Here is a 14491-nt window from a genome sequence, read left to right as displayed (position 1 = left end):
CTGCATTTTATTTAAAATATTTTTATATTTTTATTGATTTCAGAGAGGAAGGGAGAGGGAGAGAGAGAGAGAGAGAAACATCAATGATGAGAGAGAATTATTGATCAGCTGCCTCCTGTATGCCCCACATTGGGAATCAAGCCCGCAACCCGGGCATGTGCCCTGACCAGGAATCAAACCATGACCTCCTGGTTCATAGGTTGACGCTCAACCACTGAACCACGCCGGCCTGGCAGAAATTGCATTTTAATAGGATCCGCAGGTGATCCTCATACATATTAAAGTTTGAGAAGCACTACGTGAAAAGGTCCAGGAAATCAGACCCTGGCTCTCATTCAGTCCAAGGTGGGCTCTCTGCTGTTGCTCAGACTGGCTGGACACCGGTGGTCACCCCCCTGTGCCAATCACTGCTACGAGGACTTTTGCTGAGGTGCCCGAGGTCTCTGACATTTATGGTGCCCGACTCCTTCCCATTTGCCCTATTGTAGAGCATCTGACAACCTAGGTCTGGCCATTCTGCTCTTTCCCTTGATTACCCCAGTTTCTCCATGAGATGGGCCGCAAAGTCACGCCAGCAGGAGCCAGGTGGGTGATCTGAAAGTGAAGTGGACAGCTAGCTGTGAGGCTGTGGCAAACAGGAAAACCTGTACAGAGGATTGAGACAAACAAACAAAACTTCAGGAGCCAAACAAACTCGAATGCATGCATGTTGGATTTGGCCCCAAGGTCGGCAGCTTGTGATTGGAGAGACCTTCCAAAGGGAAGGCGTAGGCTGGGTCTCTCCCGGGCCGGGCCCATTCCCTCAGGGCCCGAGACACACAAAGGTTGGTAACTCCCAGGACCAGAGAGCTCAGAACTCGGAACAAACCCGTGAGAAACAAAGGGTAACTAGGTTTCATTCCTTGGAAATCCTATTCAAATGAATGACTCAGTCACCCAGTTACATCAAAGTGCGGCACTGCAGCTACCTGAGCAAGTCTTTCTGCCTCCCAACTCCACATTCCTGGGAGAAAGGATTTCGTAAGCCCCGTCCAGCCTTGGTCCAGCCCTGGTCCAGCCCTGTGGCCAAGAAGGGGCGGGATCACAGCAGCAGCTGTGGCTGGGCGGTGGGTGGGTGAGAACGAGTGGGGCAGTTCTCAGAGAGGCAGGGCTTGGGCTGAGCAGAAATCTATGTCAACGTCTAAACTCACCTTCAGGATGAGTAGAATGTCCTAGGCCATACGTGTGCGTGGGTGAGGGGAGCGAGGTGGGTGAGGCACAGAGTTCCAGGAGGAGCGAGCAGAATGTGAGGAGGTTGCAAATGGCTTTGTACGGAAGGAACTCGGAGGGCAAAGTCAGTCAGACCAAAGAGCTCAGGTTTTCTTCGTGAGGGTCATGGGGGGGACGCGATCTTGGACTCAATAGACTTGCAAAGTGAAAACCACCCTGGCTGCGGGCGGGGAGGACCGATCGGGGAGCAGCAGAGCAGGGGCAGAGCCGGCTGGATGAGCTGTCCACCTGGTGAGAGGTGACGGTGCCCGCACGGCTGAGGGATGCGTTCTCCCGGAGTGATAGCAGAAGGTCCCAGCGGCTTCGGCCTACGCTGCCCTCCAAGCAATGAACACCCCCAGTGGAGGAGCACCCCCAGGTGCCCATGCCCCCACCCGAAAACCGGTCTTTGACGTCTGAGTGAGAACTCCTGCTCCCCAAAGTGTGTCCTGCTGACCAGCATCACATCGCTGATTGCGAGGAATGCAGACTCTCAGGCCCCACCCCAACCCACTGCACCCACATCTGCCCCGTAACAAGATCCTCAGGTGACTCGTACACACGTGAGAAAATGTCAAGGACTGTCCTAGGCCATTGCGTAACTCGTAACTCGCATGCAGCTCACCTGGGGCCTTTCCCACGGCTCCAGACCTCCCTGCCACTGGCTTCCCACTTGCTCAGGTGAGCACCCCCCAGCCCTGCCCCCCGGGCTCTGGTGTTGTTCCCCCAGCCGCCTGTGATCAGCCCACAGGCCCCTCAGTGGAACTGGGGGAATGTGTGTGCGTGGAAGACCCGTGCACAGACCTGAAAACCTTGCTAGCTTCCTGCCGCCACTCTCAGCCCAGCCCCCCGACCCCCCATCTCACCGGCTGTCCGATTGTCCTTCGCCTTTTTCTCTGCAGGAGATAGTGGACTGGTTCAACGCCCTCCGCGCAGCCCGTCTGCAGTACCTAAAGGCGGCCCTTCCTGAGCTCCCCGAGTCTGAGGTGAGCTAACAGTGGACCCCAACTTCCGAGTCTCCTCTCTGCCACCTCCTCTCCTTGTCTGCTGACCTCGAAGACACTCCGAGGCCAGACTAGGTTGGTTTGTAGGCAAGACCTTGAGACGTGGGGGTGGGCACCTCCGAGGGAAACCAAAGGCTTTCTCCTGGGGAGGCTGGGGGTGAGGGCCTCACCCGTAGCAAGGCGGCCTCCGAAAGGCAGGCCAGGCTCTCCCCTTCGGGTGTCAAAGGGCTCAGGATTGGGCATTTCTTCCTGACCCATTCTCCCTCTACAAGGCGCACACGATCCCTACCACACTGCTTACAAAGTGCTTTAGAGCCCCTTTTATCTCCTAATCCTGTAGCAGGCAGTGAGCGGGGGGTGGTGGGGGTGGGGTGGCTATTCCCATTTTGCTGATGAGAAACTGAGTCCCAGGAAGGTCAAGTGGGTAATCAAATGTGCTCTTCCCACGCTCACGTGCCCTTTGCCCTTCATATTCTGGTCTCGTGAAGGCAGTTCCCCATTACAATTCTAGCAGGAACATCTGCTTTTCATGGCCCAGGAGATGGTGAGCCTTTGAACTTCATGTTGATAGTCTCCAGACGTCTGGGGCATCCATGTACCTCTCTCAGGCTTGGCTGGGGAAGCGGGCAGTGTGGGGCAGAGGGTGCTGCCTGGAGCCAGGAGGCCTGGGCTCTCATGGATGCTCTGTGGCTGACCTGCTGGGTGACCCGTATGGGTCACACCACCTCTCTGCAGACCTGTTTCCAGATCTGCAAGATGGCACTTCATCTAGGTCGTCTTCAGGATCCCTTCCAGCTTTGTGGCGCTATGATCCGGTGTTTAGTTTAGGCCCTACTCTAAGAGGATTTTGTAAGTGATGGGGCTGTCTTATTCCAAACTGTTAGGTCCTCCTTGAAAACCTAAATGCTCCTTAATTCCAAAGTTTTCAGGGAGCCGAGTGCCTGGGATGGGGGTCCACTCCAGGCCCAGTGATGCACCGAGATGGTAACCCTCTGAAAGCGGCCCCAGCCGCCTGGGTCAGGGTGCTCCGGGTCTGCAGAGTCAGCACCCAGAACTGGCGAGCGCACATTCCTGGGGGCAGGGTGCTGGGGTGCTGGTTGCTGACTGGAGAGCAGGGAGGGCAAAGTGCAGATGCTCAGCCGGCCGCCTGGATCTGAGCTGGTGCTCGACTTTGCTGACCTCTGCAGAGGAAATTGGTCGTTGGCCAACATCCTCCATGTCCTCTTGCCTCCCTCATCTGCCATCATTACCCCTCTGTGCCCATCTCCCCCCTGCCTTTCCTCCTCTATGTCTGTGTGAGGCCCTGGGCCGTCGCTGAGGCATCCAGATGCCAGGAGCCCGGATGTCCTCGTGGAGTTTTGGTCCTGTGCTAAGGATTCATGGACTGAAGCCAGGGAAGCTGTGTTACCTAGGGCAAGGCCCCTTACCGCTCTGAGCCTCCGCCTGCTCAGCTGTCACCTGCTCATCTGCCTCCAGGGCTATTGTGAGAATCAGGGGAGCCAAGGCATCCGAGGTACAGCGAACAGTACTCCATCCACGGGCCTGTCCTCCTTCGAGGTGTTTCCCTCGGCCTAGACTAGCCCTGCCTCGGCTCAGGTTCAGACTGTTGGGCAGAAGGGACTCTGTTTCTTTCTGCAAATGAAGGAATTAAAGTCTATAGGATATGTTTTAGGGGAAGGGAAGTTGTATAGTTTATATTTTTGGGTTTGGCTCACCATTTTCCCCCTTTCAGACTTCCTATTCCTATTCCCCAGACCTCACTTCCTCTTTGCCTTTGCCCGGGAGCTCTGGAGTTCTCCCCCCCTCCCCCCCCCCCGCCCCCTGGCCTCAGAGGGCTGGGCTGTGGTGGGAAGCCCTAGGCTTGCCAGGTTGACCTGTGCTCCAGCATCAATCCCTGGAGGCGTCTCTGAGGTAGCAGGGCAAGCTGCAAGGGATCCGGAAGATCACGCCCTCCGGTCTCCTGACTGCAGAGAGGGAAGCAGGCTCAGAGAGGAGGCAGGGTTTACCAGGGGAACAGGGCTAGTTGAGGTCAGAACTGGAGCTAGAACCCAGTCTCCTGACTCCTAGTCCAGAACTTTCTCTACTTTCCCACTCTGCTGTCCCCTCCTTGGGGCCCTGTGTCAGAATCCCCACCCATGACCAGGTCTTGGCCAGGGGCCTGATGAGTGGTATGTTTGTCCTCTAGCGTCACAGGAGGACCACGTGTGTGTGTGTGTGTGTGTCTAGCGTCCATCAGCCCTAGGTGTGAATCCCAGATCTCCATCCTCCCGGCAGGGTGACTTCGGGAGTACCCTTGACCACTGTACCATTACAGTGATAATACCTCCCACCTCACGGGGTGGCTGGGAATTGCTCCCAGAGCCTGATACACACTAGACCTATAGGAGAGCCTCACAGGAGCGTCTCCTCAGAGCCTTGTCTGTGTCCACCTCCTGGGAGGGTCGGAGCATTCCCTAAACCAAGTTCTTAAACCAAGACTCATGTGTTGGGAAGCCCCGCACACATCTGCCTCTGTTGAAATATTAATATTGCATCCATACCACGTTCCAAATATAGCCCCGCGAGCCGCGAGCACACACATCCTTCCCCATTCCAGACTTCCCCTTTGTGGCACGGCCAAGTCCAGTGGGGAGCCCGACCCCCCGGGCTGTGAGTCAGGGGGTCAGTACGTGTCTCTTTTTCCCCAGCTCGTGCCCCTCATCACCAGGAACTACCTCAAACAAGGCTTCATGGAAAAGACTGGCCCAAAGGTACATTCTCGGGGTCCCCGGGGGCTTTCCTGGACTCCGGCCCAGCGGGCAGTAGGGCAGAACGTGGGAAGTGGGACAAGGAAGGAAGTACACCAATGTGTGTGAGTTCCTGGGGCCAAGGACCACGGGGTCAGCTGGCCAGTGTTGCTGCAGGTGCCTCTCCCTCTCCCTGGGCATCCTCCCTCCTTATCAACACCACCCTCCACTGCTTTCCCCTAAACTCCCCTAAATGTCCCTGCATCGCTGCAAGGGACTCCTGGGGGGTCAGCTTTTGCCTTTTCCACACGGTGTGCTCTGCGCTGGGGCCCTGCCGGGACCGTCCACGGGAGTCAGGGGCTAGAGGTTAGTCTGAGAAAACACACCTGCGCACCACGCTTGGCACGTGGGCACGCCCCTCCCAGCACAAGCCCCGCCGCTGCTCCCATTTGCAAACCAGTCCCAACCCCTCAGCGGCTGCTGCCTCCCACCGAGGGTCCAGGCGCGGAGGGTCCTGCTGCCCGAGGGCATCTCAGACCCAGACAGCGTCTTGGTGGGGCGAGGCTCAAGGTCAGAAGTCTGGCTGGAGTGGGTGCGGTGGCGTGAGGAGAGAAAGGGGGATGGGAGGAGGAGAAGAGAAAAGGAAGGGAAAAGCAGGGGCCCCCTAAAAACACTCCCAAAGCGGCAGCATCCCAAGGTTTTTTTTGTTTTTTTTAAGGTGTGATATGTTGCCAGGATGGTTGTTGAAACTACCGGGAAAGCCCTACCTGGTTTGGCTCAGTGGATAGAGCGTCCGCCTGTGGACTGAAGGGCCTGGGTTCGATTCTGGTCAAGGGCACATGCCTGGGTTGCGGGCTCGATCCCCAGTGGGAGGTGTGCAGGAGGCAGCCAATCAATGATTCTCTCTCATCATTGATGTTTCTATCTCTCTCCCTCTCCCTTCCTCTCAGAAATCAATAAAAATATGTTAAAAACAAACAAACAAACAAACAAACAAACAAACAACCTACTGGGAAAGGTGTTAAGGAATCAGTGTGAAAGGAAGCCTCAATCAGCTTGAGAGCTAGTCCAAGGGTTGCACACTTTGTTTCCTTCTTTTTTAAAGATAATTTTTTAAATTGATTATATTGGTTTGAGGGAGGAAGGGAGAGGGAGAGAGAGATAGAAACATCAAGGATGAGAGAGAAGCATTGATTGGCTGCCTCCTGCACGCCTCTCACTGGGAGTCAAGCCCTGACCAAGCCCCCGACCAGGAATCGAACCGCGACCTCCTGGTTCCTAGGTGGACACTCAACCCTGAGCCACGCCGGTTGGGCGTGTTCCCTTCTTTCAGCAGCCGGGGCACAGCCCGCAGCTTTATTTCACCAGCCCGTGCTTCTTGCCCCCGTCCCCTGACCCAGGTTAGGCTTTGGCCAAGGCCAGGGCTCACGGCATTGCTGAGCAGTAGCCATTTCTGATTTTCCTCAGCTTCCTTTCTCTGAGACTTCTTGTCCACAGCCCGAGGAAGAGGAAAGCGCCTCTTCCAACTCACAGCCGCACCTGCAGGCAGCAGGGTGACGCTGGCAGGGCTGGGGAGGTGGGCACAGCCTTCAGAGCTCCAGGGCCTCAGGGAGAGGCACTGGGTGACTGTGGAGCAGGGACTGGCCGGCTCCCGTGGCCTAGTCCAGCCTGGCCCTCTGACCTCTGTGCGTCCCCGGCGCGGCCCACCTGGCACAAGGTTCCCTCTTTTGCAGCAGAGAGAACCTTTCAAGAAAAGGTGGTTTGCCCTGGATGCCCAGGAGCGGAGGCTGCTCTATTACAAGAACCCACTGGTAAGAGCCACTGCCGGCCCTTCCCAGTACACCCCAGATGGAGGCGGGTCAGTGCTGGTGGGGAGGCTACAGGCTGGAGCACCCAGCCGAGGTCACAGCTCCACCTTGGCTTGTGTCTTAGTCATCTCTGCATGAAGCTACCCCCCCTCACCCGCAGGAAGTCCCTTATGTGGATCCAAAATGCTGCCAACGCAGGCAAATAGGGTGTTTTTCGTCCTCTCAGGTCCAGGGCCCATTTGTGACCAGAAGGCTGGGAGGTGCAGTGATTAGGAGTGTGGGCTCTAGAACTCAGCTGTCTGGGCTCCGGTTTCGGCCCTCCTACTTTTAGTAGTGGCCCTGGACAGAGTACTTAGCTCTCAGTAACTCAGTTTCCTCCTCCGGAAAATAGGCTTACTAGCAGTGCCTTCCTGAGAGGTTGCCATGAGGATTGCATGAGGCACCATCTGTAAAGCACTGGCGTGCCTGGTGCTTAGCGCTCCATAAATACTGTTTTTATTTTTTAAATATATTTTATTGATTTTTTTACATGGAGAGAGGAAGGGAGAGAGATAGCGAGTTAGAAACATCAATCAGCTGCCTCCTGCACACCTCCAACTGGGGATGTGCCTGCAACCAAGGTACATGCCCTTGACTGGAATCGAACCTGGGACCCCTCAGTCCGCAGGCCGATGCTCTATCCACTGAGACAAACCGGTCAGGGCTAAGTATAATTTTTTAAAAATTAATCTTCTTAAAGACTTTTTTAAAAAATTGATTTTAGAGAAAGAGGAAGGGGGGGGGGGAGAGAGAGAGAGAGAGAGAGAGAGAGAGAGAGAGAGAGAGAGAGAGAGAGAGAAAGGAGAGAAATATTGATTTGTTCCATTTACTTACGCATTCTTGTATGTGCCCTGACCGGGGATCAAACCTGGAACCTTGGTGTGTCAGGACAGTGCTCTAACCAACTGAGCGATACTAAACATCATTTGAACAGATGATGTGTGTGATTTCTCTTACAGTTTCAGCCTTTCAGACTCTGGGTCCCGCCTCGCAAAAATCCCCAGGAGAGACATGCCCACCGCCTCTTTCTAAAATAGAGTTTGGGGGCTGTCACGGCTGCAGGTGCCCCTGTGCCCCAGGTGTGACCTCTGATGACCCTGTGGCCTCTATTTCCAGGACGCCTTTGACCTGGGCCAGGTGTTTCTCGGGAGCCGGGAGCAGGGGTACGAGGTGTCCGAAGGCCTGCCCAAGGACGTCCAAGGAAACCGCTGGAAAGCGGGCCTCACCATCGTCACCCCTGAGCGCAGGTTCCTCTTCACCTGCCCCAGCGAGAAGGAGCAGGGCGAGTGGCTGGAGAGTTTCCGGGACGTGCTCTCCCGTCCCTTGACATCCTTCAACCTCCTCAGTAAGATGCAGGGCCTGGGGACTGTGCTTTTGGCCAAAGGCAGAGGGCAGGAAGTGGCTTCTTCACGTGGGTCGGCTCTGAGCCCTGAGGCCGAGGTCATGGCTCCTGACTGCGCTTTTTCTATTCTCTTCCTGCTAAAGGAAAGAACAGACAGGGGACAGGATTCCCAGCAGCCCGCTCTGTCCACGCTAAGTCCCTCCTCCAGGCGCCCTTCCCCAGTAGCATCTGGAGTTTGGTCCTGGCAGAACCCGGTTAGGTCCCCTTCTCGCCTGTGCTGAGTCCAGGGGCCCAGCGGCCTCTCTCTTCTGCCAGCTCCCTTCCCTAAGTCCCTTTCCTCGTGAGAAAAGCCTGGCCTGTTATTATCAGCGAAGGTCACACCTTGGGGCAGCTCCCAGGGTTTTCTTTTTAATTTTTTGATTTTATTTATTGAGGGAGGGAGAGAGAGAAAGAGAGAGAGGAACATCCATTTGTTGTTCCACATATTCATGCATTCATAGGTTGATTCTTTTTTAAAAAAAAAATAAATATATATTTTATTGCCCTAACCGGTTTGGCTTAGTGGATAGAGCGTCGGCCTGCGGACTGAAGGGTCCCAGGTTCGATTCCGGTCAAGGGCATGTACCTTGGTTGCGGGCACATCCCCAGTAGGGGGTGTGCAGGAGGCAGCTGATAGATGTTTCTCTCTCATCGATGTTTCTAACTCTCTATCCCTCTCTCTTCCTCTCTGTAAAAAATCAATAATATATATATATATATATATATATATATATATATATATACCACACATATGAACTGGTGATCAAGATTAAAATTGCATTAAAATATATATATTTTATTGATTTTTTACAGAGAGGAAGGGAGAGGGAGAGAGAGCCAGAAACATCGATGAGAGAGAAACATCGATCAGCCGTCTCCTGCACACCCCCTACTAGGGATGTGCCCACAACCAAGGTACATGCCCCTGACCGGAATTGAACCCAGGACCCTTCAGTCCGCAGGCTGATGCTCTATCCACTGAGCCAAACTGGTTAGGCCATAGGTTGATTCTTATATGTGCCCTGACTGGGGATCGAACCGGCAACCTTGGCCTATTGGGATGACGCGCTAACCAACTGAGCCACCCGGCCAGGGCCCAGCTCCCAGGATTTGGGATTCCTCCCCACTCACAGAGCGAAGGCTGTTTTTAGTGTCCTTCCTCTGGGCCCTCCCTTCTGTCTGCCCTTCTCCTGCTGCCCCCTCACCCCAGAGGTGTCACAGGTAGGCTTCCTGTCTGCCAGCAGCCCTGTGAATAAAGGGGGGATGTTCTGAGCTAGAGCAGGAACTTCTGGCCCAGGGCCTGGCTTCTGGGGCCCAAGGAGAAGTTCTGTGTTTGGAAAAGTACAGACTGAGAAAGGGACCCCATATGGCCCCTTGGGAGAAACCCTTGTGCCCTTTGAGTCTGACCAGTGTAAACACAAACTCGCTTCACTTTCCAAACGCTCTGAGCCAAAGTGCCTCTGAGACAGACTCCAAAGTGGTCAGGGAAGCACCTCAGTGGGTGCTTTCTTGTCCCCGTGGCCTGTGTGTCTGCGTGTCCGTTTCTGTGGTTCTCGCTCTCTGCTTTTCTCTTCTTCTCTGGGGTGCCTGTCCCCTCTGTCTCTTACCTTTTTTTAAAAAAGTATATATATTTTTTATTGATTTCAGAGAGGAAGAGAGGGAGAGAGAGATAGAAACATCACTGATGAGAGAGAATCATTGATCAGCTAGCTGCCTCCCACACGCCCCACACTGGGGATCGAGCCCGAAACCTGGGCATGTGCCCTTGACCGGAATCGAACCTGGGACCCTTCAATCCACAGGCCGATGCTCTATCCTGAGCCAAACTGGCTAGGGCTCCGGCCCTTTTTTAAAATTCTGGTTCCCCCTGCCCTGCGCTGTTCCTTCCGGCCTGTAGGACTGCATGGGCATGGGCATGACCTCATCCCTCTTTTTCCCCCCTTGCAGCTGTATCAAGAGAGAGTGGCCACAGCAGCAGGTGACCCGCTGGCCAAGGAACTGTCTGGCCACGGGCCATGGGAGGTGTTGGTGGGAAGGAGACGTTCTCAGCTCGGCCTTGGTTACCCAGCAGGAGTGCCCCGGAGTTGGCAGCCATCACTGGCAGTGAACTCTGCCAAGACTACAGCTTTGGCCTTTACCCACCAGCTCCCTGGGCCTCACCACTGCCCGGTCTTAAGGCCCAGGACATCTCCAGTGAAGGCACTGCAATGGGAAGGCACCCACAGCATCACTCAAGTGGCATGCTTGCCCCAAAACAGTTTAATCTGACTCAACCATGAGGACATAGACAAGTCTATTCTGTAAAACAGCTGGCCTGGACTCCTCAATGTCAACATCGTGACAGACAAGGTAGTGTGCAAACTGTTCTAGTTACAGGCGACTAGAGAGCAACGCCAGGCAATGTGTGATTCTTGATTGGATCCTTGGATTTTTAAAAAAACAGCATAAAGGACATAAATTTGAATATGGATGTGTATTAGCCAACAGTATTATGAGACTGTGATAATGATGTTGTATTTGCATAGGAGAATGCTCTTGTTCTTAGGGGATATGCATTGATGTGGCCAGGAGTAAAATATAACAATTTTCAGTCTACAACTGACACAGCAAAAAATAACCATGTGTACATGTATATGTAGAGTATATACATATATACATATATATACTATACATATGGAAGAAGACGGAGCATTATACACACACACACACACACACACACACACACACACACATATACATATATATAATATATCTGGGGAGAGAGACAGAGAGAGCTGATGTGTAAATGTTAGCAACTGATGAATCTAGATCAGCATTTTTCTTTTTTTTAATGATTTTATTTTATTTTAAATATATATTTTATTGATTTTTTACAGAGAGGAAGGGGGAGGGATAGAGAGCTAGAAACATCGATGAGAGAGAAACATGGATCAACTGCTTCCTGCACATCCCCTACTGGGGATGTGCCCGCAACCAAGGTACATGCCCTTGACTGGAATCGAACCCTGGACCCTTCAGTCCACAGGCTGACGCTCTATCCACTGAGCCAAACCGGTCAGGGCTAGATCAGCATTTTTCAACCTTTTTCATCTTTCGGCACACATACGCTAATTACTAAAATTCTGTGACACACCAAAACATGTATTACTCTTTGTGTCCCAGCTGGTGTGGCTCAGTTGGTTAGACGTCATCATGGGCACCGAGAAGTTGCCAGTTCAATTCCCAGTCAGGGCACGTGCCTGGGTTGTGGGCTTGATCCCCAGTAGGGTGTGTGCAGAAGGTAGAGGATTGATGTTTCACTCTCACATTGATGTTTCTCTCCTTCTCCCTTCCTCCCTCTCTCTCTCTCAAAAAATATCAATTAAAACCCCCCCACATATTATACTTTTTACTGATCTGACCAAAACAAGGTATAATTTTGATTCATTCACATCGGATGACTATTACTGTGTTGGCTGTTGTCATTTTTTTATTTGACTAGCTAAGGGAAAAGAGGTCAGTGCCCCTGACCAAATAGTCAGGTATTGCATGTTTTAGATTTTTTTTGTGGCACATGGGTTGAAAATTGCTGATGTAGATGAAGTATAGATAGGTTTGTATTGCCCTATTCATGCAAACTTTCTATGGATGTGAGTGTTCTGCGCAGCCAGTGTGCCGCAGTGGTTGAGCATTGAGCCATGAATCAAGAGGTCACCAGATTCCCATGTTTCTCTCTCATCAATGTTTTTATCTGCTTATCCCCCTCCCTTCTTCTCTCTCTAAAATCAATAAAACGATGTTCAAATTAAAAGCTTAGGGGAAAATTTTAAAAAAATCTGTTTTTATCAACTTTAGAGAGAGAGGAAGGAAGAGAGAGAAGAAGATCAATTGGCTGCTTCCTACACGTCCCCTCCTGGGGATCCAGCAGGAAACCCGGGCATGTACTCTGACTGGGAATCTAACCAACCCGGCAACCTTTTGGAATATGGAACGACACACAACGAAGTGGTTGTTTTAAAACATTAAAAAAAAAAATCCACTTTTCACTGCTAAAAATAGTGTTTTCTCTTCATGAATCAACAATGTTCCATCTTTGTGCACATTTTAGAGGACGTAAAAACCTAGGTAATACAAAGAAACGATGTCCGCATTGCTCATCACAGCCCTGGAAGGAAAGACGGCAGCCAGGCAGACAGCTCCACCAGGAGCCCAGGGCAGAGAGCCAGCAACCCACGTGTCAGGTCTCCCTCCCCACCTCTGTGCCTCCGTTTTCCCCATTCAAATGAGGAAATGGTACTAGCTATCGAAATTCAATGGAAGCAGCAAGTATTTCTGAGCACCTCCAAGGTGCCAGGCTCTGTGCCATGCCCTGGGCATACGCAGGAACCAGATGACGTGGTCCCTACTGTCACCAATCACAGGCTACTGGAGGCCACCTTTCCACAGGGCAGGCCGAGAACGAGGAAGGACAGGCTGCTCTGGGAGCACGTGGCAATGGGGTTGGTTTACCCTAACGGAGGGGGAGTGGGGAGCCTCCTCCTTCTCCCAAAAGGTGATGTGGAAGTTGAAACCTTAAAGCTCTTGAGAGGTGAGTCAAAAGGAGGAGGGTGAGGAAAACCCTCTAGGCCAGTGGTCGGCAAACTCATTAGTCAACAGAGCCAAATATCAACAGTACAACGATTGAAATTTCTTTTGAGAGCCGAAAACCGACTTCTGCGCATGGGCCACGAAGTTTCAATCGCACTGTACGTGCGCGCCCACATGTGGTATTTTGTGGAAGAGCCACACTCAAGGGGCCAAAGAGCCGCATGTGGCTCGCCAGCCGCAGTTTGCCGACCACGGCTCTAGGCTGAGGCAAGAAAATGTTCCCCGACCCGAAGATGGGAGAGAGAATGGAGGAAAGCTGGAATGGCTGGAATGAGGCGGAAGTCGGCCACCAAGGCGTCTGCTTTATGATTTGTCCCTTCATGGGATGTGTAGAAAGACACTGGGTGTTCCCTCTTCATTTCGCTGGAGACCTAGAGGGTTGGGAGGCTCTTAAAGAGATTCTCTGCTTTTTGTGGTATTTTCCTTTGGGGGACCCCCCCCCCCCCCCATCAGAGGACAAGCAGCAGCAGCCAGGTGTCATTTCTGCATCTTCCTGACTGCCCAATGGAGAAGAGGCTGCTTCCTCCTCTGGCTCCTAAAACACCTTGAAGACGCCTCTTTCAATACCTGCTGGGTTGTATATCAAGGGTCAGGTTACTTGTCTGCCTCCCCCCCCCCCCCCCCCGCTGCCCTCTCCCCGTCCCCCCCCCCCCCCCGTAAGCTCTGTTGGTTGTATTCTGCTAAGTTCTAAGGATGGAAAAATAAAGGCACAGTTCTGCCCTCAAGGAACCTATGGTCTAGCAGCGAAGAAAGAGAAATAGTAACAAGCTACTTGAGAGAAATGTGGATTCTTAGAAGCCCCTCAGAAGGGCAGAGAACAGACACAAGGGATGGAGATAAAGTCCCAAGGAAAGGGAGTGCCTGGTTTTAGTTGGTTTCTAAGGCCTGGCTGGATCTCGGCCATTGGATTCCCCGACAATTCCTCCGTACTCTTACATTAAATCCTCTTCTCCCTTTTGACTTGTTAGAACAAGGAAGTTTCTTTTACTTGAGCCAGTTCTGCCTAATAAAGAGGTATATTTATGCTGAGTCCTAAAGAATGAAGAGAAGATACTTGGGTTAGGGTGGGGGAAGGAGGAAGAAGAAGTGTGTGTACAAAGGCCCACAGATAAGGGAGAACATGGCCTGTTCTGGAAACTTCAAATGGTCAACTACGGCGGGAGCACAGGTCGTGGGTGAAGGCAAGGAGTAAGCACAGGTTAGCCTGGAGGAGGGTCTGCTGCCCAGTGGTGGAGTAGCTAATTCAGAGCAACCATTCCACAGGTGACAACTAGAAACTCTGTACAGACTATGACACAACAATCATCCGAAGGCCCTGGGAAATCACCCGAAGCAGGACGAAACTGAGGGAAGTGTCCCCTAGAAAGCAAGGGTGAGTTTTTCATTGTTTAGATGTTCACTTCAGGGCAGGCCCCTGTGAGTGCCTCAGAGGGTCACTAAGACTCTGATGGAAACCTGCAGTCTCACTGATGGAAAAATAGAGGACAGAGTTTATGGTTGCTCAAAGGTCAACTATTCATCTGTCAGGGTAGGCTAGGTTCTGCTGCAGCAACAAGCACCCCCTAAACCTCAGTTAACATATCCCGAGTTTATTTCTTTCCTTTACTCCACGCCCTAGTGTGGGTTGGCAGGGTGTCTGCTCATCTTAGCCACTTAGAG

General features: G+C 52.6%; 1 protein-coding gene across 5 annotated transcripts in view; it reads left to right on the top strand.

Moving 5' to 3' along the window:
* ADAP2 (ArfGAP with dual PH domains 2) overlaps positions 1-13285 on the top strand; it is a 28424-nt gene extending 15139 nt beyond the window's left edge. The window contains exons 7-11 of one of the 5 annotated variants that reach the window (XM_079798584.1): positions 2151-2234; positions 4940-5002; positions 6715-6789; positions 7942-8170; positions 10154-13285. In XM_079798584.1, the coding sequence (XP_079654710.1) occupies positions 2151-2234; positions 4940-5002; positions 6715-6789; positions 7942-8170; positions 10154-10188 (486 nt within the window). In that variant the 3' untranslated portion in view covers positions 10189-13285. Of the gene's footprint in view, positions 1-2150; positions 2235-4939; positions 5003-6711; positions 6790-7941; positions 8171-10153 lie in introns of all 5 variants that reach the window. The other 4 variants (XM_079798587.1, XM_079798583.1, XM_079798585.1 and 1 more) reach the window with 4 other exon arrangements.
* The last annotated feature ends 1206 nt before the right edge of the window (positions 13286-14491 follow it).

The sequence above is a fragment of the Cnephaeus nilssonii genome, assembly GCF_951640355.1.
Source record: "Cnephaeus nilssonii genome assembly, chromosome: 19".
Taxonomy (NCBI): domain Eukaryota; kingdom Metazoa; phylum Chordata; class Mammalia; order Chiroptera; family Vespertilionidae; genus Cnephaeus; species Cnephaeus nilssonii.
This window is presented reverse-complemented; position numbering and strand designations above follow the sequence as displayed.